This window comes from Corvus hawaiiensis, chromosome 3 (genome assembly GCF_020740725.1).
Source record: "Corvus hawaiiensis isolate bCorHaw1 chromosome 3, bCorHaw1.pri.cur, whole genome shotgun sequence".
NCBI lineage: Eukaryota > Metazoa > Chordata > Aves > Passeriformes > Corvidae > Corvus > Corvus hawaiiensis.
The window spans coordinates 45,898,906-45,920,519 of NC_063215.1; the positions used below are offsets into that span (position 1 = coordinate 45,898,906).

The window sequence follows — 21,614 nt, forward strand, 5'->3', positions numbered from 1 at the left end:
ATGGCCTGAGGCTTGATCCATTTCCTTCTGTAGTCTCTAATGCTGCATAGTCTGATAACCTCTTCCTGAAACTCCTTACCTTGGTGACACAGACCCTCCCCCCCCAGCACACACCTCCTGCAGGCAAAGAAACCATTTTTCCTTGTCCCAACACTCTCAGCAGGAGAAAGAACCCAGGCCCCTGTAACTCCAGGCCCTGAGAGCTTCACTCTCTTTTAGGAACTTGACCCACCACCGCAAAGCCTGAAGTTGAAACTATGTTTCAGACTTCCTCCAAAATCTCACTGAAAAATGGAAGAGCTGCATCTGAACAGACATAGACTTCACCCCAACCAGGTGTGAAACTGCACAGACAGTAAGCAATAAGACCTCACAGAGCAAAGTAAATAATTAGAATAAACAATATTATTAGCAAGTTCTATTTGATTCTGAATGCACAAGTCATAGCTAAAAAGATTAAACATTAATGCTCACTATTCTTTCTCCACCAACTACTAGCTCCATCTAATTCTCAGTCCTGGTGTTTGGGTCTTCCCCAGAAGCAGCTTTGGCTCTTTACGGGACTACCATTCTCCTAAAATACTGGTTTACAAATAGCACTTTCCTTAGAAAAGCAGTTCCACCAAAATCAGTGGAGCTGTTCCTGGCAGATTATGCTTTGTTTTTCTGAAAGATGAGAGCCTTAATTAGCAGATCATCATTACACTATATATTTTCATTTCTGTGTTCAATGACTTTAATAACTCTTCACTTAATTTTAGAATTACAAGTTATATTTTTACTCTATACCTATATTCTATAGTTTGGATTTTTTTATTCTGGTTTAAACATCATGGTATTTGAAAACTTACAGAAAATATGGATCTATTTATGGTTCAGGTACAAAGCCTCTCTTTCCCTTCTTTTTACAACTTCACTGAAAACAAGTTTCCTCCCAATATTTACCTGGGATTATGAACACACTGGGATAAACATGGTACTTCGCTGTTTATTTAGGTAGTATCCATGACTCAATGTTACTATGGCATGTAAGAAACCATTTCTTGCTAAATTCCACATAATTTAAATAGATGTCTAAAGTTGGTTTTGCCAGTCAGTTATAATAACAGTTTAAAGAGCTAGTTTTTATGGGTTTCTATTTACATATTTTCAAGGTTTACACTAGGTTGGTCTCAAAGAAACAAAAGACTAGAAGAGATCTACTGCATCACCAAGTCTACAAGGACTCCATGATGTGATGCTTGCTAATCCCAAGACAATCCAGGTTCAGTAAGATAAAAAAACCACTAGTTTTCTTTCCTATGATGATACATGAAATAAAAAGAGATAAAAATCTCTTCATCATTCAAAATACTAAATTCTGGAGGGCTAATGCTACCTGTACAGAACTAGCAAACACTGCAGCTCTCAAAGTATTTTCTTTAAAACTCTTTAACAGCAGAAGTAGAAAACCTGATGAACAGTATTTATGAAAATCAATTAAATGAAACAATATCAGTCCAAATCCCTAACCTCTCACAAAAAAACCAAACCAAAACCCCAAAAGAAGATAATTTTAATAGACTATAGAACAGAATAAAAGCAGAATCAACAGCAATTAGTTCAGTAAAGTTGAATTAATTGAATACAACAAAAGCTTGCAGATCAATAGTAGATTTTTACAGTGCAAGCACATATTATACTGGTGAAAAGAAAAGGCTACTCATTTTTTATTACCTTCGATCATATAAGCTATTTGCATTCAGACTCCAGAAATATTGCTTCCTATCCGTGTTATTAGACATCTTTTAGGAAGGTGGAATATGTTAAAGATTTATTTGGCAATTCTACTGCAAGCAACAGTAAAGCCAGAACCACAGGCATTCTGAATTATGGTTAACAACTAGAACAAAACCAGTAAGTGCAGCACAACACCCTGTCTTACACATACACTAAAAATTCAAGCAGAATAATAAAAAAATATATTCAACATTAAACCTTCTTTTGTTTTTCCCCAAAAACATGCATTTCTTACCCTCCTCCTCTTCTGCCATCTTTGAAACCCAAGGGAGTGATTACTTTAGGAAAACTACTGGCACTGTGCTGAATCTGGGAACTCTCTACATAATAAACCGCATAAAGTACAAAGTTCAATAAACTCACCATTTCAGTGGTGTACCTTCATATTCAAACCATATTTCACTAACTTCCTCTTGTCTCATAACTTTCTGAAAGTGTTTCTTCACTTTGTCTGTCACCAGTGTCAAGTAGCTTATCCTTGGCAAAAGCAACTGAAAAAAATTACAGAAACTTTAAGTGTAAATAAAATACAATGAAGTAGTAAAGACCTGTAACAAGTATGCATTTTCACAACCAAAATTCAGTTAGCATTCTCTTTTTCCCCTTTTTAAGGTAAGAAGTCTTTTAGACAGTTTACTTATTAATGGTCAATGAAAGGCTATAAAATGGTGTACTCAGAAGATGCAGAATAGCAGTATCTAATATATTAACACAAAAAAAGTAAAAAATTAAGTTCTTGATTCTTTCAGTGGGATGGGAGGGAGAACACTGGAGTTCAATTTCTGCTTTTCTGTATTTAAATAATGAAGTTTTAAACCTTTTTCATATGAACACGTCAGAAGAGATTCTAACTTCTTATTGAAAAGAATGAGCAACCGTGTATCAGCTATTATTTCAAAATGGAAATTCCTACACAAGGAAAAAAAAAAGAATGAAAACTAGATGCTTAAGGGCTTGGTTTCCAAGTGTTTTGTACTTCCAATAGCTGGCAAGTTCCATTTTCTTTGCACTGGGTTTGCCAATTCAACCTATTAGTCAAGACTACTATTCTTCCACGACTTAACCTTCACCCAGCAACTAAAATCAGAAAGAAAACTGTAGATATTTTATTAGTTGAAACAAGACACCTTCTTACAGCTTTGTCATATACTGTCTTCTTTTATCAAGTGTATAGTATCCAAATCAGAACATTGTGCTATTTTTATTTACAATATCTTCCCCACCATCATTTTTTTTGAAGTCTCATGCCTAGTAGGAGTGGTTAAGCACTCTGTAGCAATCAGTGCATTGACTGATGACTGTGTGGCACATTTACTAGAAATAAATCAATCCATAAGCATTAACAAACAATGCTTTTCTGTGTCTCAATGAATAAAGATTAACCTCCCTGTAAAATACCAATTTCCTTTAGAGCAGACATTTTAAATTAATAGTATTCATCCTGTAAAGTTCTGCTTCATAATTATTAATAAAATAGATGGGCCTAAGGTATATATAAATTATATTTTGCATGTTTAGAGAAACACTTGTTTTCCAGTGTTCCTCATAACCAGTGTTGTTTCTTAAAGTATTTTCTTTATAGTATATGAATAATGCCAGGCCCTAAGTGAATGTCTGTGGTACAGACATCCCAAACCACGTAAGGATATATTTTGCCTGACAGAAAACTTGATCTCTGCTGCAACATTTTTCCATAATTTCTCCAATAATTAGACCACAGTTTGATATATAAATCAGGTAATATTTTGGCCATGATACTACAGTTCATAAATACCCAATCCATAGAGAAGTATGGAGAGTACATCAAATTCCTGGAAGAACAGATTCATCTTTTTGATAATGCCGCATTAGGTTACATCTGTGACACAGCTAAATTTTACAATTATATAAAATTACATAAAGCCAAGTCTCACCACTATCACAGCCATCGTGTCAGTTAACACTCCTTTTTTCATGTACCATATGGTTTTCTTTTTCCAACTGCTGCTTTTATTACCACCATCACATTGTTTCTACCTTGTTTCATAGGAGCAATGTAGTCAAAACACAGCCTCAATTTTCAAAAGGCAAACAAGCTCAATAAATTTGATAAAGTTATGTACACACTCAAGTGAAAATTGTTTGGTACTTTAATGACTTGAATGACAACATAAGCTTATCCTTTATTTATCTCATTCCACCTATCTTCACTGATTGTTCTTGAGACAATACAGTCCAGGCTATACCAATCAAACCTATATTTTTTTGGTAATAATTTCATGTTATTTCTGCATGATATGTACAGTTAAATTAATGCTGGTGTACTCTGATAAGACTTACTAGGACTCATACAAAAGCCAATTTTCAGCATGTTGCATGTAGCACAGTCATGCTGGAATTGATAAATATATTAAAGCATTATTTATTGCAACAGTGTTCCGCATAATCCTTTAAACTGCATAGCTTCCTTTGTAAAATATTCTACTTTAGTTTGTATTGTGAAAGAACAACCCAGTTTCTACTTCAACACAGAGACCACAGACAATAGCCAATGGCATTTAACTGAATTTAACAGAACACGGCCAGCACTCCCAAAAGGCCTCAACAAAAACTGTACAAAATCCAAGTTAATTGGGTTAAGAGGGACTACCTGTTTTTCAGAGATGCTAAGCACTTGTAGAACCTACTGAGCTCTTTGTTTGGTCTCCCCACTTCTTTTACCTTGCTATAGTTTTCCCCTTCAATGGGAGAAAGGATCCAATTCTACCACTCTTCTAGCTTTAATTATCTTAGAGATTTACAAGTATACTAAATCTGTTAAGTGAGATCTTTAAAATCAGCAGTTTAAATACATTTTCACTTTGTTACCCCTTTTAATATCGCTTCCCCACCCACTGAAAGATAACGAATAAGATCATGAGTTCTCTTCATTAAATTAAGAAAATTCAATCTCCAAATACATCACCAAGCAGAATAGATCCTCGCAGGCATCCCTAAATGCCATCCCCAAAAATTACACAAACTGCAACACCTTCCTTTTGCACACTGTATATTGCTACAGTATTTCATCACAATAACCAGGAATGTTTTCTTATTCATCAGGAGGTTAAATGAAATACAAAGAACTCTGAATGCCTAAGTAAATACTTGCAATATAACTTCGTGTAAACAGAGTACCTCTCCAGGTATCTCCACAGGGTTTGCTGCAGAAAATACAGTATTTTTACATGGAAAGCCCTAAAACAGAAAAATTACAGATTTAACTGGAACTGGACTGGTCTGATCGCTAAAGTATTGAGGAAGCTGAAACAAAGCATCCTAATGTGGAATGGCTTCACGTTGTTCACTCCTACAGACATCTTAACAAAATAATACTTTTGACATCGAGCAAGCTAAAGAGTGGTCCTGCTAAAGACCAGTCCCTTGGGCAGAGCATCATTCTAAGGCTGTACCCTGCTGTGGTTTTGTTCTTTATACGCCTGACAAGTCTCAGCCAATGAGTCTCTGCTTCCTGTATATTTCTTTCCTTCTTTTCTTTCTAAGTGTTGCTTGCACCAAGAGGCAAACAGTATATAATTTTAAAATACAATGCATAGCAATTTTAAGATAAATCAGCAACAAAAGTAGTTCCACCTAACTGTTCCTAAATACTTTGTCACTCAAAACAAAAGTATCTGTTTGAAACACTCCAAAGAAAATTATGTATCCATTTCTCGAGTAACTGCAGAAACCTACCTGACTTGACTGTAGCAAGACCCAGGACAGTGTTTTACCAGAGCTGCCCAGTCTTTATGTCACTACTCTTTCCAAAAGATAGACAAGTTAATTTTCAATTACTTGTCCTATCCCCGTGCAGTGCCAGAAGGTGACACACACATGCATCACTCCTGTGCTGCACTAACCCATCTGACAGACATGGCTCTCCTGTCACACCACTCACAACAAATCAAAACCCATCCCACAGACTCTGGGTTGTTTTTCTAACCCCTCACCCTCCAAGTCCATGTCATCCTTCATGTTCATAAAGCAAGTTCCTCAGAGCAGAATCCTTTATCCTCTCTCAGCTTAATGATGGCAGTATTTCCTTCCCACGTAGTCTTTCCATTTACAAAAGGCAGTCTGGAATACAGAGCATGTATCTATACTAACAACTAAGAGAGAGACAAGTAAAGCCGAAGAGCTGATGTCAAAGACTGGAATATTGACTACATATACTTTTATACTTAACCCATAATTTTAGGGAGTTTGATGATCTTTTACTTTGATTTAGCTCAAGTTTGCTCCCATACACCAAATGTCCATTAGCAGCTGAAGCCCATCTGCTGCTTCAGCTTCACGTGAAAATGATACGGCCCATGGGCTATCAGACTGCTCTGTGATGCCAGCCTGGGCACAGGAAGTGGAAAAAATGAAGACTTATTTTAAATGCACTCCAGATCTGAACAAAGACATTAATGCAGACACACTCTGAGACTATCAGAACTATACCACGATTTAAAACCTTGATTGCTATTCTGCCTCATACTACTATAAATCCTTGGTCCCTCCAAAGACGCAAAGCTGTATTATCAGCTCCAACATGAACTGAAAAATGAAGAAGCTAAAATTTTAGAACTGTAATCTGTAAGTAACCAGATTTCACAGAAAGAAAGAATTAAGCATTGAGAATTTTTGAGCACACTTTACAAGGAGTAAATAAAAGAAATCCTACAACCTTAAAACCATCTCCTTGACTTAGAAAGCTGGCCATACCACAAAGATAACGTGGTTTCATGGTTTCCATGCCCATGTAAAACAGATCAAGGCTGCATGCCCCTAAACTTTAACTCATACTTTTGTGTAGCTCTTACACAAAGTATGCAAACATATTTTAACTCATATGTATAATTTAAAGTCTGAGACTTCTAGGTAGTTTAGATGTATTTGGCAATAGGTCAAATATGAAGTAAAGTGCTTATCTTTTACCAGTGACGGAACTAAAATATACAAAGATGAGTACTATTATTGCTGAACAAAAAGCACTAATAGTTTATCATGTTTCAAAACAACACATGCAAATCAGAAACTGATGACACAAAGATGCTATTGAACACAGAAAAAAAAAGTTCTATCTATTGTGGAATGGGATATGATAAAACGTAAGAATTTCAGAATCCCATAAAAATTAAAAGGTCAAGATTTCCCTCCCACATACTTGTTACATTTCAAATTTGCATATCACTTTTTTTCTCAAATACATGTCTATTAGGTGCTGAAAGAATGAAAACTGATGAGAACACTATAAATAAATACACAATTATAGAAGGCACTTCCATGTTACAACTCAAATACATCCATCATCTTTTTTTTTTATCACCAGCTAGCAATCCTGTTCAGGCAGTGCTCTGAGTAGCTTTTCTCACTTCTGAGCTAGATCTCTCATGGCTGCTAGCATTTAAAGAAAAGAAAATGAGCAGAAGTCATCCATGGAGCCAGTGTTCATTATGAGTTTGTGTTACACAGGTAATGTTTAATATTTCATAAGTCTCTGACTAAGTTATTTCTGCACTAACAAAGAAGTTCTCTCCCTTCGATTGTTCATTATCCAAGAACATACAAACTCACATACAGCCTCCTCCTTTACCTAGTCACTCACTGACTTTCTCAGAATTTTTTCACCGATCTTAATTATCTGTGATAAATTTCTCTCACTAGTGGAACAAATCTGAAGTTTTCAATCTGCTGTGAAGAAAGACAAAATCACACAGCATGACTATATGTTTACTTTCAGAAGCTACCAGGAACAGTAAGAAAAAAAGCTGGGTTTTTTCATGACATGCAGTTGTACACGTGATGAGAATGAAGGCAACAAACATAACCATGGCATTGGGCTATTTGTGACTACCTTTGTCATACTCACATAGTAGGGTTCGGCTTCCCTTTCAGTTATCTCATCCTGATACAGAGTGAAACAGGTCGGTATTCTCCCAAACCACACATCTCGAAGTACATCTTTGTCATCTGTCATTCTTCCAATGGACAGTGAAGTACATGTAGATCAGTTTGTTTCTTCAGCTACAACTGTAACCCATTACCCCCACCCCCCCCCAAAAAAAAACAAGTCAGCACGACTGCAGATAAAATACATCTTGTTAAAGGTTCTTCCATAGCTACGTTCCCGCAGGCTGACCAACGCTGTCACCGGGGCACTAAATGCATCACTTGATACAAAGAACGGGATGAATTAAATTCTCAACTACAAACACATGGTGGATAAGGACTGAAATATAAATGAGCATTTCCTAAGGGGGCACCACGCCCCACCCGCAGAGCCAAAAGGTCCTTTCCCGTTACCACCCCGCAGTCAGCCGGCAGCGCCGGCACCCCGAGGCCTCTGTGCCAGGGGCAGAGCCCACGTCGGCAGACGGGAGGGCGGGAACACCGAAACGAGCGGGGCTCGCGGGGGCGGGGACCGGCCCGGAGGGTTACCGAGGCCGCAGGACGGGCCCCAGCATCGCCCAGTGCCGCGCTGAGACCCGGGGGTGTCCAGGGCCCGGCCAGGCCCCGTGGAGTCTCTCAGTATGTCTGTCTGCCCGCCTCCCTCCCTCCTTCACTGCCGGCAGCCGCCCGAGGTGAATCAGCGGCACTCCCGCCCCACGGGGCCGGGCCGGGGAGCGCCGCGGCGGCAGCGCCAGGCGCGCTGTCCCGGGCGCCGGCGGGGCGGGGGCCGCGCGGCCGGGCCGTTACCTCTGTCGCGACCGGCGACGCCCGCCCGCCCGCGCGCGGGGCAGGAACCGAGCGGCGGCCACGCCCCCGCCGCGGCCACGCCCCCGCGCACGCGCCGCCCGCCTTCCGCCCGGTGCGCGCGCCCGCCCCCGCCGGCGCCGGAAGCGGCGGGGCGGGGCCTCGGCCGGCCTGGGGAGAAGGGCTGGAGAAGGGCTGGAGCCGGGAGTCGGTGTCGCTCTGCTCCCGGAGTCAGTCCCGAGCCGCTCCTAGAGCGCTGTTGGTGCTGCTGCGGCGGCAGCGCGGGAGGCGGAGAGTCGCTGGGCTGCAGCTGTGCTGGACCCGGCCATGGGCCCGCTCCTGAGGCATCGGCGGGGTCGCTGAGCCCATAGACCGCGGGTTTGAGGATTTTGAGCACTTAGTCTCTCTGTTTTCTCTTACCCGATTGTTCTTTTTCTTACGTCCCCAAGGAAGCAGTCATAGCACCAAGCCTCACAGAATTCAAGAAGCGTTTGGACAATGCTTTCAGGCGCATCGTGTGACTTTATAGAGTGTCTGTGCAGGGCCAGGAGTTGGACTCGATGGGTCCCTTGCAACTAGGAATATTCTATTACTTTTTCTGTAGTAGATCTTACCCACCGTGATAGATGGAGCAAGTCCAGAGGAGGCCACAAAGCTAAGAGGACTCTGGAGCACCTCCCCTACAAAGGCAGGCTGAGAAAGTTGGGGATGTTCAGTCTGGAGAAGAAAAGGTTGTGTGGAGACCTCATGGCAACCTTCCAGTATCTGAAGGGGCCTACTAGGAAGCCGGAAAGGCACTCTGCGTCAGGAGCTGTAATGACAGGACAAGGAGGAATACAAACGGAAAGATGGGAAATTTAGGTAAGGTATTAGGAAGAAGTTCCTTATTGTAAGAAGTTCTATTGTAAGGGTAGTGAGGCACTAGAATAGGTTGCTCAGGGATGCCCCAGCCTGGCAGTGTTCAAAGCCAGGTTGGATAAGGTCTTGAGCAACCTGGTCCACTGGGAGGTGTCCTTGCCCATGGCAGGGCAGATTGTGACTATATCATATTTAAGATCCCTTCCAGCCCTTCATAGTCTATAATTCTGTGATTTTATACTATGTTCACAGGAGGATGAACCTGTTGCCACCAGTGACATCTCTCACATACCAAAGCATCATGCTGCTAACATTCTGGTTTTTATCAGCTCAGTAGGCGCAAGTTCGCAGTGAACGCCACCTCTGCATTTCAAAGAACATCTCCCGCAATTCTGTCGCTCTGCAAATCCCCATCTCGATGTCGTACAGCTGTAGGAGTGCCGGGGAAGAACAACGCTCGTGGCGGGGAACATCATAGCTCCAAGGAAAATATGTATCCTGTTGTGCTACACACTAGCAGTTGTCAAAGCTGGGTTGTTCCGTGGCAAGATGTACAACTGCAGCAAACATCTCACAGCGGGAGTTCTGGCGCTTTTGGAGGAGAGCTGATACGGTGTGGTTTCAGCGAGTGCTCACGCTGCAGTTTCAGTAGTGCCACGCTCTGGCCATGTTGCTTTGTCGCCACCAGATGTCATGCAGTGGCCACGGCTGCTGAAGGAGTCTTCGGGAATTCGGGAACTAACTGCAGTTGTTACGGACATTTGGTGGGGTTTACCTAAAGACAGGCATTTAATAAGTTTGTATGTTGCCGATCCAACGGTATGCAGAACTCTAGTATTTTTTCAGTCATCTGAAGGATTAGAAAGGTCTGAAAGGCTCATTAAATTTTTTTTTCCAGTTTAAATAAGATTGTTACGATGACCTCTTTTTGATAAAACATAATATTCCAAACATGAGCCGTAAACAATCTTGCTAGTGCTCTATAAGCAAAAAGTTAAGTTGTGGCACTTTTGTGATTTGGGACATACACAAGGTAGCTTTCCTTGCCTTGTCTCCAAAGGTTTTTGTGACACATTAATTTAAAAAGCAGGTAAACGGCTGTAAACCTGAAGAAACCAAATTAGTATTTGGTATGGCCAAAGGATAGGGAAAGAAGGCAGAGAGCACATGTGGTATTGCAAAGGCTTTATGCTCTGAAGGAACTAGTTCCCTTACACTCCTGAATATGGGCAACTACACTCACCTTGCGTGTGTTGGGTATGATGGTGGTAGGGGAGAGGTTCCTCCAGAAGTATTGTGTGTGCACTCACAAGTTTTAACTAGTGTGCATGGTGTGGAAATGACTGTTTTGCAGACCTGAAATGGCAGGAGACCTGCACAGAACTGATCCCAAAATTACAGAGACATCCAACCTGGAAGCACTGCACATTACTAAAGGCTTCTCTGTTTCTGCAAGGAATCCCCTTAATGCTGTTACAGATCTGCTGAAACCAGTCTCAGGAGGATGCACTGACCAGAGGAGCTGCTGTGAGATGCCAGCACCACTGGAAAAACAAACAAACAGAAAACCCTGACTGAACAGACAAAAAAATAACAAGATGTTTACCAATATTTTTCCTGGTTACAAGATTTGCCAACTTTCAGAAAGCTTTGCACATATGGATATTCCTACAGGAAATCAAGGAGAACCACAGGTTTAGTCTTTGCCCTTTCCTCCTATGAGCTCCTCAGATTTCTCCTATAGAAAAGGGTGGTTTTGGTAGGGTTTGTAGGCTGAAGGGTTTGATTGATCATTGTAGCAGCATCACTAAAGGTAATGCCAGGTGATTTTTTTCTCACAGGCAGGCAGGAGTCTGCAGGTTATTATCAATGATACTGTTAGGATGTGACTCCTTGATGCTGCCTGTGCTCACCTCCTGAGGTCCTACTTAACCCCCACTGCTACAGTTCTTGAAGCACGATATTGGCCAGCTAGACTGTGTAATCAGCATTCTGTTGATTACTGATGGCAACTACCAAACAGATTAAACATTTACTTTTGCATTTTTGTCTCGTGTATAGTACAAGGAACAGAAGCACCTGACTCAGGCATACGGATTCCACTTCATAGGCTGAAAACTGAGCTCCATCAAGCACCCAAGTCTTTTGCTGGATCTAGATACAAGAAGCCAGGTAGAGAATAAAACAGTTAAGTTATAAGGTGAGATAACTTGCTATTTAAATGATCTTCCTGTTTAAACGCCCTACTGGTGTCGTTACCAGACACAGATACAGCAAAATACATTGTCCATGTGCGATTTTAAAGACAATAGTTCTATAGGTGAATGAGGCTCTGTTACTGAGACAAAATTGGTTGTAGATAAACACATGAGATATAATTGACTACTGAACAAATAAACTAAACCTGAAGTGAACGCCAGCTTTGCTGTTATTATGACTACAAATAAAGAATCTGAATCTAATCATTAGAAATAATTGCTAAGATGTAATGTCTAAATAAATACAATTAAAAGGGAATTAACTTCTTTGACATATTGTTTTCCACATTGCTATCTAATGCTTTAAGTTGCACCATCACTTGGCACAATGGGCCAGTGTAAATTGGAAGGAGAAGAGCTCAACAAACATATTTCCAATTCCAAAGATCCTCAAGCAGTATTCCCTCATTTTAAACGTCATCATCAGACACCACACAGTGAGTCATTGCCTAATGGCAACTGAATCAAAATACCTGTTATTGAGTACATATGGAATGTGAAGATGCTTGTAACAAACAAGATTATAATTAAAGATGCATTAATTCTAATAAAAATAAGAGAAATTGAACAGATGGTTTACATATTTGTGGGCAGTTGTGTTTTTGTGTAATGGTAGTGCAGATGAAGATTTGTAAGCAGAATCAGTGTATAATTTACTTTGGAAGGGACCTCTGGAGTTCTTTCCTGACATCTAGGCCAACACCCTTTCTCCAAGCAGGAGTAACTACAAAGTTAGAACATACTGGTAAAGGCAAACCATGCTAGCATTTGATTGCTGAAAAGTTACCTGAAATAAAACATGAAATATTATTTCCTTCTGTATTTTGCTAGAACTGGAATAACTGATATTCATTGTTTTGATCACATGGAATGAATTTAATGGTGCTTTCATAGAATTGGTATTTTGTGTCACCTACACATACCACAAAGTAAGGATACTTTGTATGTATATAATGTATATACTTATGTAAGTTATACATACGTGTATGTATAACAAATAGCCTTGACAGTTGGACAAAAGATTCCAGTTATTCAGTCCTGGCTCCTCTCTCTGTAAAGCAACTCCATTAAATCATTGGCAAAACACACAGATATGTGAAACTTAACCTGTTCTAGTGTTGTTTTATTAGCAACTGATCAGCAATCACCATTGGTTTTTTCCCTTCACTTCCCTAACAGTTTTCAGTGGAAAGCAAAACGTACTTTGATCTTCTACCTATTGTCTTTTGAGTGTGTAAACAAAACCACATTGTGAGAATCATTAATGTACACCTTTTAACATGCAACAGTAAGAGTCAAATGAAACTCATAAAGCTGCTATTTATATCTAGCTAAATAGTTCATTGTTGCCTACTCCCAGTGAATAGTTAATTTGATTAATTACATGAGAAGCTGATTCATTAATCTGAGAACTTCCTGGAAATATTATGATATGGCACTTAATGTTTTCCAGATACAGCTTATAAATTAAAGTTTGTGGGAGCAAAAAGAATCACTCTTATCTGGATGTAGTTCTCCTTTCATGCTCTCCCCACCTACTAATATTTGTTTTCTGTAACAGGGAATATATTTGGAAATATTCTACACTGGTTTTAAACTCCTTCTTGTCTAAATAACAGGTGTGCTGACAACTGTCCTAGTTTTCACTCACAGTTGTTAACTCTTTTTTACTTTGCTGATTTCATAGAATCACAGAATGGTTTGCATTGGAAAGGGACCTTGAAGAACATCTAGTTCCAACCCCCATTTCCTATTTTAGTCCTAACTTAAAACTCCAAAGTCATATTTCAGACTACCAAAAAAATCTTTTATTGCCAAACCAAGGGACTGGACATTAGGAAATCCTAGTTCTAGGTCTGCTGCTTATTATTTACCTTGAACAAAATTTCTTGGTTTTGCTACTTTGTTTTAGATTCATGAAGACCTCTTGGTCTTAGTGAGGAGGAAGGGAAATACTACTTTTTAAAATTTCACAGTATGTACATATGGAGATTTCTCATGCATGTAGATCAGATCATAAGCTTTCTTTTTTAAAATGTAATGGCAATGCCAACAGCCAGTTGTTCACTTAGCTAGATTTTTACCCCTCTGCATTCTGTCTTATTCTGTCAACTATTCTCACTTATCAAAGAAGGGCATTCAAAAGGTGGTAGGATGATGATTCCTGATGCTTCTGGTTTTTTCTGTTGGGAATACTGACAAAAAGGTTAATGGCTTTGTCAGTACTGTCTCAGGATGGGACAGGTTTGGCTCCATCTATGATACATAAATGTAGCCACTTATGATCAAGGATCAGCACTAACTTAGTGCTGAATCACAGCACAGCCAGAAAGTAACACAAAAGTAGAAGGAAGATAATACAATAATCCTGTGCTGTTTGACAGTTGGAACAGCCTTTAGGTTGTTTACTTTTAGGCAAGAAGAGATTTCACCAGTAACCTACCTTGTTTATACCGTTGAAATATCAGCCGCTGAGCCACAGGCAGTCCAGCCCTTAGTACAAGGAGACACTAAGCACCCATGTGTCACCCAGCAGTTGGGAACTCCCAGAACTGAAACCAGAATTAACTGCTGTTTGTTGACGAGTAATCTTTTATACCTTGGTAAGAAGACTTCTTGCTGTACAGCTCTATATTAAAATCGTTTCTATAAGGACTTCATTCCTTTTCTGTGTTACACTGAGTAATTCCAAGCATCTGAGTTAGACTTGTTACAACCTGGTGTGTTGGTCAAATTATGAAAACTGACTTACTCTTGCAATAAACTACTAAGTATCATATGGGTTCATGGATAAACACAGTGCCAAGTGTGACACAGAGACACCAGCCCAGATTCCCTGCCCATCCAAGTCATCAAAGCTTCAGAAAAGTAATTTTCTATTCTCAGTAAACGTATGTGTCTTACTACATCTGACACAGACCACAGTTTTGTTCTTAGATTTCTGAAAGAAATAGTACTGATTTGTAATAAAACACAAGATTTCTCTATTGCAGAAAAAGGGGTTTTTTGGGTACGACTGGCTGATCTTCAGTAGTTTTACCCAGGGAAAGAATTTTTCTCAGTGATTCCAAATTCGCTTTGATAATTCTGTAGTACTAAAGTGTCAATAACTCCAGTTCTGAAGCTCTGATATATCTTTGTTTCTCCACTAATAAAGTGTGTTATGGAGATTTAAATTCACAAAGACTTTTTAGTGAATATAAAATCAATATTGGATGCAAGTTTTTCTGGTTTTCTTTTCCTCTTGGCTGTATTTGTACAACATTTGTTATATGAGTTAGCTATTAAATCACTGATTTCTCAGGGAAAAAAGTAAGAATGCCATGCACATAAAATAGGAGAATGGGTGTTCAAGTTGATAGTGGAAAAAAGTAAAAATCCTAACGTCTATCTTACTCCATAAGAAGTATAATTACTAGTGGCCTCATCAGTGCTGAGGGGGGGAAGGGTTGTTGGAAATCACCTCCCTTGAGCTGCTGGCCACACCATGTCTAATATAGCCCAGTGTATGCCTGATTTTCACTGCTTACACAGGAGTTTGCATTTGCCTCTCTTGAACGTCGCGATTCTTCCATCCTCTTGTTTGCTGAGATCCCTGTGAATAACAGCTCAGCCCTCCAACATATCAGTCACTTCACCCCACCCAGTTTGTATCACCCAAAACCCCAACAAGTGTATGTTCCAGCTTGTCCAGGTCAATGATAAACATATTACATGGCTTTGTGATGTGTTGACTGTGGCTGGACACCAAGTTCCCACCAAAGCCGCTCTTATCACTCCCCTCCTCAGCTGGACAGGGGAGAGAGAACATAATGAAAGGCTCATGGGTCAACATAAGGACAGGGAAAGATCACTCACTACTTACCATGAACTGCTCCTGAGTGGGTCCCTTCCATGGGGTGCAGTCCTTCAGGAACAAGTTGCTCCAACAGGGGTATGCTATAGGGTAACTAGTCCTGCCAGCAGTCGTGCTCCAGCATTGACTCCTCACCACAGGTCCTGTCAGAAACCTACTCCAGTGTGGATTCCTCTCCATGGGACCACAGGTCCTGTCAAAAACCCACTCCAGCATGGACTCCTTTCCATGGGACCACACGCCTTGTCAGGAGCCTGCTCCAGCGTAAGCTTACCACAGGGCTGCAATCTCCTTTGGGCACCCACCTGCTCTGGCGTAGGCTCCTCCACAGGCTGCAGGTGGGGATATCTGTTCTACCATGGACCTCCATGGGCTGCCTCACCATGGTCTGCACCAGGGGCCACAGGGGAATCTGTGCTGTGGCACCTGGAGCACCTCCTACCCTCCTTCTCCACTGACCTTGGTGTCTGCAGGGCTATTGCTCTCACATTTCTCACTCCTCTGCTACTGTTTCTGCAGTGGTTTTTTCCCCTCCTTAAATCTGTTATCCCTGAGGTACTTCCACCGTAGCTGATGGGCTTGATCTTGGTGAGCAGTGGATCCATCTTGGAGCTGGCTGGTGTTGGCTCTGTAGGACATGGGGGAAGTTTACAGCACCTTCCCATAGAAAAACACTGTAGCCCCCTGCTACCAAAACCTTGGCATGAAAATCCAATACACATTGAATTATTAACCACTACTCTCTGATCCCAACAGTCCAGCCAGTTTTTCACTACCCTTGCAGTCTACTCATCCAGTCCACATCTCCTCAGTTTAGCTACCAGTATACTACAAAAGACAGTGTTGAAAGTCTTGCTTCAGATAAGCTACATCTGTTACTCTCCTTTCATCCACAGACCCAGCCGTTTCATCATAGAAGGCAATCAGGTTGGTCAGGGATGATTTAACTTTGATAAATCTCTGCTGGCTGATTCCAGCCATCCTTCTGTCCTTCATGTGTCTGAAATGTGGAGGACTTTTCCTAGGAGCTGACCATGCTGTAATCCTTCCTTATTGATTTTTTTTAAATATTGATGTGGTATTTGTCTTTAACCAGCAACTGGGGAGTTCCCCCAGTTGTCACAGCCTTTCAAAGGTGACAAAGACGAGCCTCACAAATACATCAGCTGTCTCAACTTCTGTGGATGCATCTTTTCTGGTCCTATGTCCAGAAATATTTAAATTCTTCCTAACTTGATCTTCTTGTAGGATGGGTGCATCAGTTCCCACAATTTACTACTATGCTCAGAGACCTGACCTTGGCAGTAAAAAACAAGGCAGAGAAGGCACTAAGTATTCCAGTCTTTTTTATGCAATTTGTCACTACATCCTTTCCGTCTTGCCTGCACTATTTAGCAGTGAGCTTACACTTTTCTTCACCTTTCTTTCAGGGCTGCTTATCTGTAGAAGCTCTTCTTGTTGTCCTCTATGTTCCTTGGTGGTTTTGACCCCAGCTTTCCTAATTCAACTCTTGAATTCCTGGGTGATGCTGCCAGATTTCCTGATAGCCTCCTTTCTATGTCTGAGCTCAGCTAGGACTTCCCTCTTCAGCCAATCTGGCTTCCTGCCATATCTGCCCATCTTCTTGTGCAGTCACAATGGAGATTTGATTCAATGCTTCAAGGAGATTTGATTTGATTTGATTTGATTTGATTTGATTTGATTTGATTTGATTTGAAGACCAATCTTTTGTTTTCTTTCTTGGCTCCCAAGTTATTCCTGCAGACCTATTCCCTGACTAAGCTGAAGTCCACTCTCCTGAAGTTCAGGTCTTTGCTATGTACTTTCCTTGCTTCCCTTAGCATCTTAAATTCAACCTGTTTTCCCACTTCTTTTTAGGCTCTGATCTGCATACTTTGATCAACCTGCTTAGAAACCTTTCTCAACAGCAAGACTATTGAGAAAGATGCTCTCGCCTTTCTTTCTTATGCTGGTGCCATCACTTCCCACCAGTCCTCACTCCCAGAAGATAATCCATGGACATAGAAGTCAGAGGCTCTCCCTGTCTGTTTGGTCAGCTTTGTCTGACCAAAGCTACACTGGCTTTGGTCTGCATAAAACATCCTCCTTTGGAGCCCATATCCTTAACTGGTAGGGTCAAAGAGGAACACCACCTTGGCGCTTTACCACAGCTCAGAGATCAGCAGTTGTCTTTGATCTGCTCCCGGTCTCTTTTGACAGCAACACTTGTGCCCAGATGGGTAAGGAGAAGTACACAGTAACAGTGAAAAGGCAGTAATAAATAGCAATAATCCTAAGATACTGTTTGTCCTTCTGTGGTGTCCCACACCAGGGCCCAAGCAATCAGCTTCCTGACAGCTGCTCTGACCTGCAGGTGGGTACTCTGGCCCCTACAGAAGGAAGTCTTTTAAATAAGACTAATCTTATTAGAGAGGTTTAAGGAAGTCCATTCCTTGTTTCATCTCATATTGATTATTCTTACTCTTTCTGTTTGCCTTTTTCTTGCTGAACCCATAGTAGTTTCCTTGATAACTTATTGGGAAGGGCATGTTTATAAAGACTTAGCTTAGCTTACTCATTCTCTTTCATCTATCTTTTTGTGGAAGAGCTGATAGATAACTCCCTAATTATTGTTTATTAATGGCAGAAATTTACTGACCCACATTCTCACAGTCACTCTCAGTGTTTGTTTTAAATATTACATCCTTATTCTGTAATCGCAACTGATTATCCTGGGAAAAGCAAATGCTGACGAACAGCTCTACCACTTCATGCTTTTCCTCCCTGGGACTCACAATAACTGGTTTGTTTCATCAGGCTGTTTCAACATCTCCTCTTTGGATAAATTTTCATGGGACGGTGCAAGGTTTAGATTCATCTGGAAAGAGGACAGAGCTGACGGCTGCACAGAGGCTGATGGTTTTCACAGGATCTATATTATAGACCCTGTGTAATATACAGGAGGAAGAAGTGACTGGTAAACATAACTATGAACAGACAGTTTCAACTTCCTAGTAATGCTCCTGTATTCTCTGCAGATACATAAGAACAGTTACGCTTTTGATTACATCTGGTCAGCTTAATATTAATTGCAAATTCTTTAGCACCCGTCTAGGTTACAGAAGACTGGATAGCTGTTGGATTTGTCACAGGATGCTCATATCCCATAGCAATTTAATCATCTGTGCTTACGTTTCATTCTTTAGCACATTGGCTTTAGACTGTAAATTGCTGAAGATACTGAGCACCTTCCTTCATGTTTGTCCATTTCCCAGCCCATCTGTTAGGCAGTATGAGCAATTATACATAACTGGTAATTCTGTATTTAATTTTCAGGGCTATTGATTTAGTAATATACCTAGAATCTCTATGAAATAATAAATTTTAAATTTTCTGGTGGTTTCTGCCTTCCTTCTTAAAAACTAAAAAGGATTCTATTCTAACTTAAGCCATGCTGGCTGATAGATCTCCATGAGAATATGGTAAAAATATAATAGAATGCCATTTCTGATTTAGTCAAACAAATTAAAAATTATTCTTTAGGGTGACAAATCAATTTCAACCTAGGTGATAATCAAAAATTTAGACCAGAGAAGAACATGACCTATAGCTTTGCTTTTGGGCAAGCATGAAAGTGTAACAGTACTATGCACACTGACCAGTGCTAAACTGGAAAGCAAGAGAAACAAAGCCATTAAATATTAGCCTGGAAATATATACATTTCAGCCAAGCTATATCTACTCAGGAAAACATAAGCACATCTTGATATTAAGCAGTAAATTAACAATTTTTCAGTATTATATTCCTAATGCCTCATTATTATGTTAATTTGTGGTGTTTTTCTAATTGAATTAATATATGGTCTTACCAGTATGCCTTTAAATTGTGACTACAGGAGAACAGTACTAGAATTCACATCCTTTTTGTTTTTCCTTTTACTCAAACTCCAGAGGAGGCTGGAGCCCCTGATGCACAGAGTAGCATTGATGATGCTGCCAATCAGTGGCATTCTGCTCCCATGAGAAGCAGCATGTCCCACCTCCCTCCTCCTTTCCCACCAAGACGGGAAAGAAAAAAAGCAGCCACAACGTGGAATGTTCTCTCCTCTGAGTAGCATCCACAGCATTTGTTTCTGACTAGTTATATAGTCTGTTTTCTCATAGCTATTTTATCTTCCCCTCTTACAGTTTTGGGGAGGAAAAAAACCACTTATTGAAAATCTCCAGATGCCAAAAAAAATGCTATATTGAAGCAACATTGACATAGCACACATGAAGTGTTTTACAGATATTAGTGTTCAGCTTGAGACCAGACTCAGAATCTTTATGTAAACCCTTATTGCAAACTGCTAAGTCCAAAGACTGAAAGATCTGAAGAAACTGTAAGTTGAAAAATGCACAGAGGAAACATTAATCTTCTACAGGTGGGCAGAAGAACAGAATACTTGGATACTCAGAGCAAGAACGAAGTGACTTGTAGGTGTTGTTTTTACTTTGTACTGACACGGCACTTCAGCGAAAGATAGTTATCATTAAAGAAAAGTAACACTGGATTGTCATTAACAGGATGAGAAAAGCACTTGGCAGGTAACAGAGAAGAAAACCCCTGAAAGAAATGTTTTCTGTGAGACTTTTTTTTTTTCCTGTGAACTGAAGGAATGTAAACTACTGCCATGGATGTATTAGCAAGAATAAGAGGGATATTCAACACTGGGAACTCCTGAACATTTCATAACTGAAATCTATTTGGCCATCTGCCTGGACTTATGGGCTGCACCTAGCTGGCGTTGAAACCAAACAGGGCACTCTCACTGTTAGCATCACGATGGGAGTATTATGTGGAGGTAGTAATTGATGCAGAAGTAGTTCTCTTGTATGCTAAAAAAACCTACAATGGCTCTGGTTAGCACTGTAAAATTTCATGTTGAAGTCAAAGACCACATGCTATACCTTGGCCTCACTGTGGGACACTTCTAATGGGTGAGCACTGAATTTATACAACCCCATGGATTATATACATGACTTATTCTGCTTGCTTCCCTTGAGCTGTAGGATTCTAATGCAAAAGGCTCTTTAAAGGCCCAAAGATGGGTTGTAGTACTCTTCTTTGAGTAGCTGACAGGAGATACATGGATAGCAGGGAGGTCTATATGACACTTTTCATCTACGTGAATATATAAGCAACTCAAAGGCTCAGATAAACTTTTGGCGTTCTACAGCAAAAATAAGAATAAAAAACCATGCTAATATCGAATTGATTAATTGAACATGCTAATTTCCCATTAAAAAGTCTACCCACACCCACCTGCTGTGGAATACTCAGTTTATTAGATCTTATTGATCTTAGAGTGTCAATGGGTTTGGCAGAAATATTCATGAATAACTGGGTTATAAATTAAGCCAAAGCTATCAGAAAAATAAAGGTGAAATCTTGACCCTGATAAGAATCACATCCAATTTTGACTTATCTGATCAATAACTAGCACCTAAGAGATGGGCATTGCATGCTTTCAAGAGAGGTATTAGCTCACAGATGAACCTAAATACCAAAGATCCCAAATTGAACCATGATGGGAACCAGGCAACTTAAAATAGGACCAAAAGCATCCAACACCCAAATCTAAATTGCTGCGTGAAGTAATTACACAGTGGGTACAAGAACAAAATTCAGAGCATGAGGTTATGTAAATTCACCCCCACTCCAAAATGTCCTCAGAGCCTGAGGTACTTCCATCTACTTGAGCTGCAGTGCCTGTGTGCTCCCCTGTGTATGCCCTCAGGCAATCCAGCAATTTGGCCACCAGACAGACCAGGGTAAGTCATGGCAACTGGCACGCCAATAATGATTGCCTTCTGAGCCTGAGTGATGTTTTGCCCCACCTACCAGGTACGTAAGGCAATCCCAGAAATGCTTGACTTCCAAATTTACTTCTTGGTTGAAGCTCATCACTGTCTGTTGCTTCCAGATTCCTTAGTCCTACTCTCTGTCAAGCTATTGCCATTTTTCCAAAGTCTTGCCCTGTGACATGGAGTTGCTTCCCTTTAAGGGATTTGCCCTGCTATTTGTTTTAATGGTCTCTTTGCTTCCCCGGCTTCCTAGGTAGTGCTCTTGCTACAGTTCTGGCTGCCACGTTCCCGAACTAATTTGTTCCTAGCCTTGG

The 21,614-nt window shown here is 40.5% G+C and overlaps 1 protein-coding gene and 1 long non-coding RNA gene across 5 annotated transcripts in view; one reads left to right on the forward strand and one right to left on the reverse strand.

Moving 5' to 3' along the window:
• Positions 1-8,566, reverse strand: part of ATG5 (autophagy related 5) — a 75,975-nt gene extending 67,409 nt beyond the window's left edge. Inside the window, exons 1-3 of one of the 4 annotated variants that reach the window (XM_048299430.1) lie at positions 8,485-8,566; positions 7,658-7,818; positions 2,143-2,270 (exon numbers count right to left, since the gene is read on the reverse strand). In XM_048299430.1, coding sequence (XP_048155387.1) covers positions 2,143-2,270; positions 7,658-7,765 — 236 coding nt within the window. In that variant the 5' untranslated portion in view covers positions 7,766-7,818; positions 8,485-8,566. Of the gene's footprint in view, positions 1-2,142; positions 2,271-7,657; positions 7,819-8,484 lie in introns of those variants that run through there. The other 3 variants (XM_048299431.1, XR_007202736.1, XM_048299433.1) reach the window with 3 other exon arrangements.
• Positions 8,567-9,248: 682 nt separating this feature from the next.
• LOC125324046 lies at positions 9,249-12,927 on the forward strand. Its single transcript, XR_007202770.1, has 2 exons — positions 9,249-9,342; positions 9,592-12,927. It is a non-coding gene; the product is annotated as an uncharacterized LOC125324046 (long non-coding RNA).
• Positions 12,928-21,614: the final 8,687 nt, after the last annotated feature.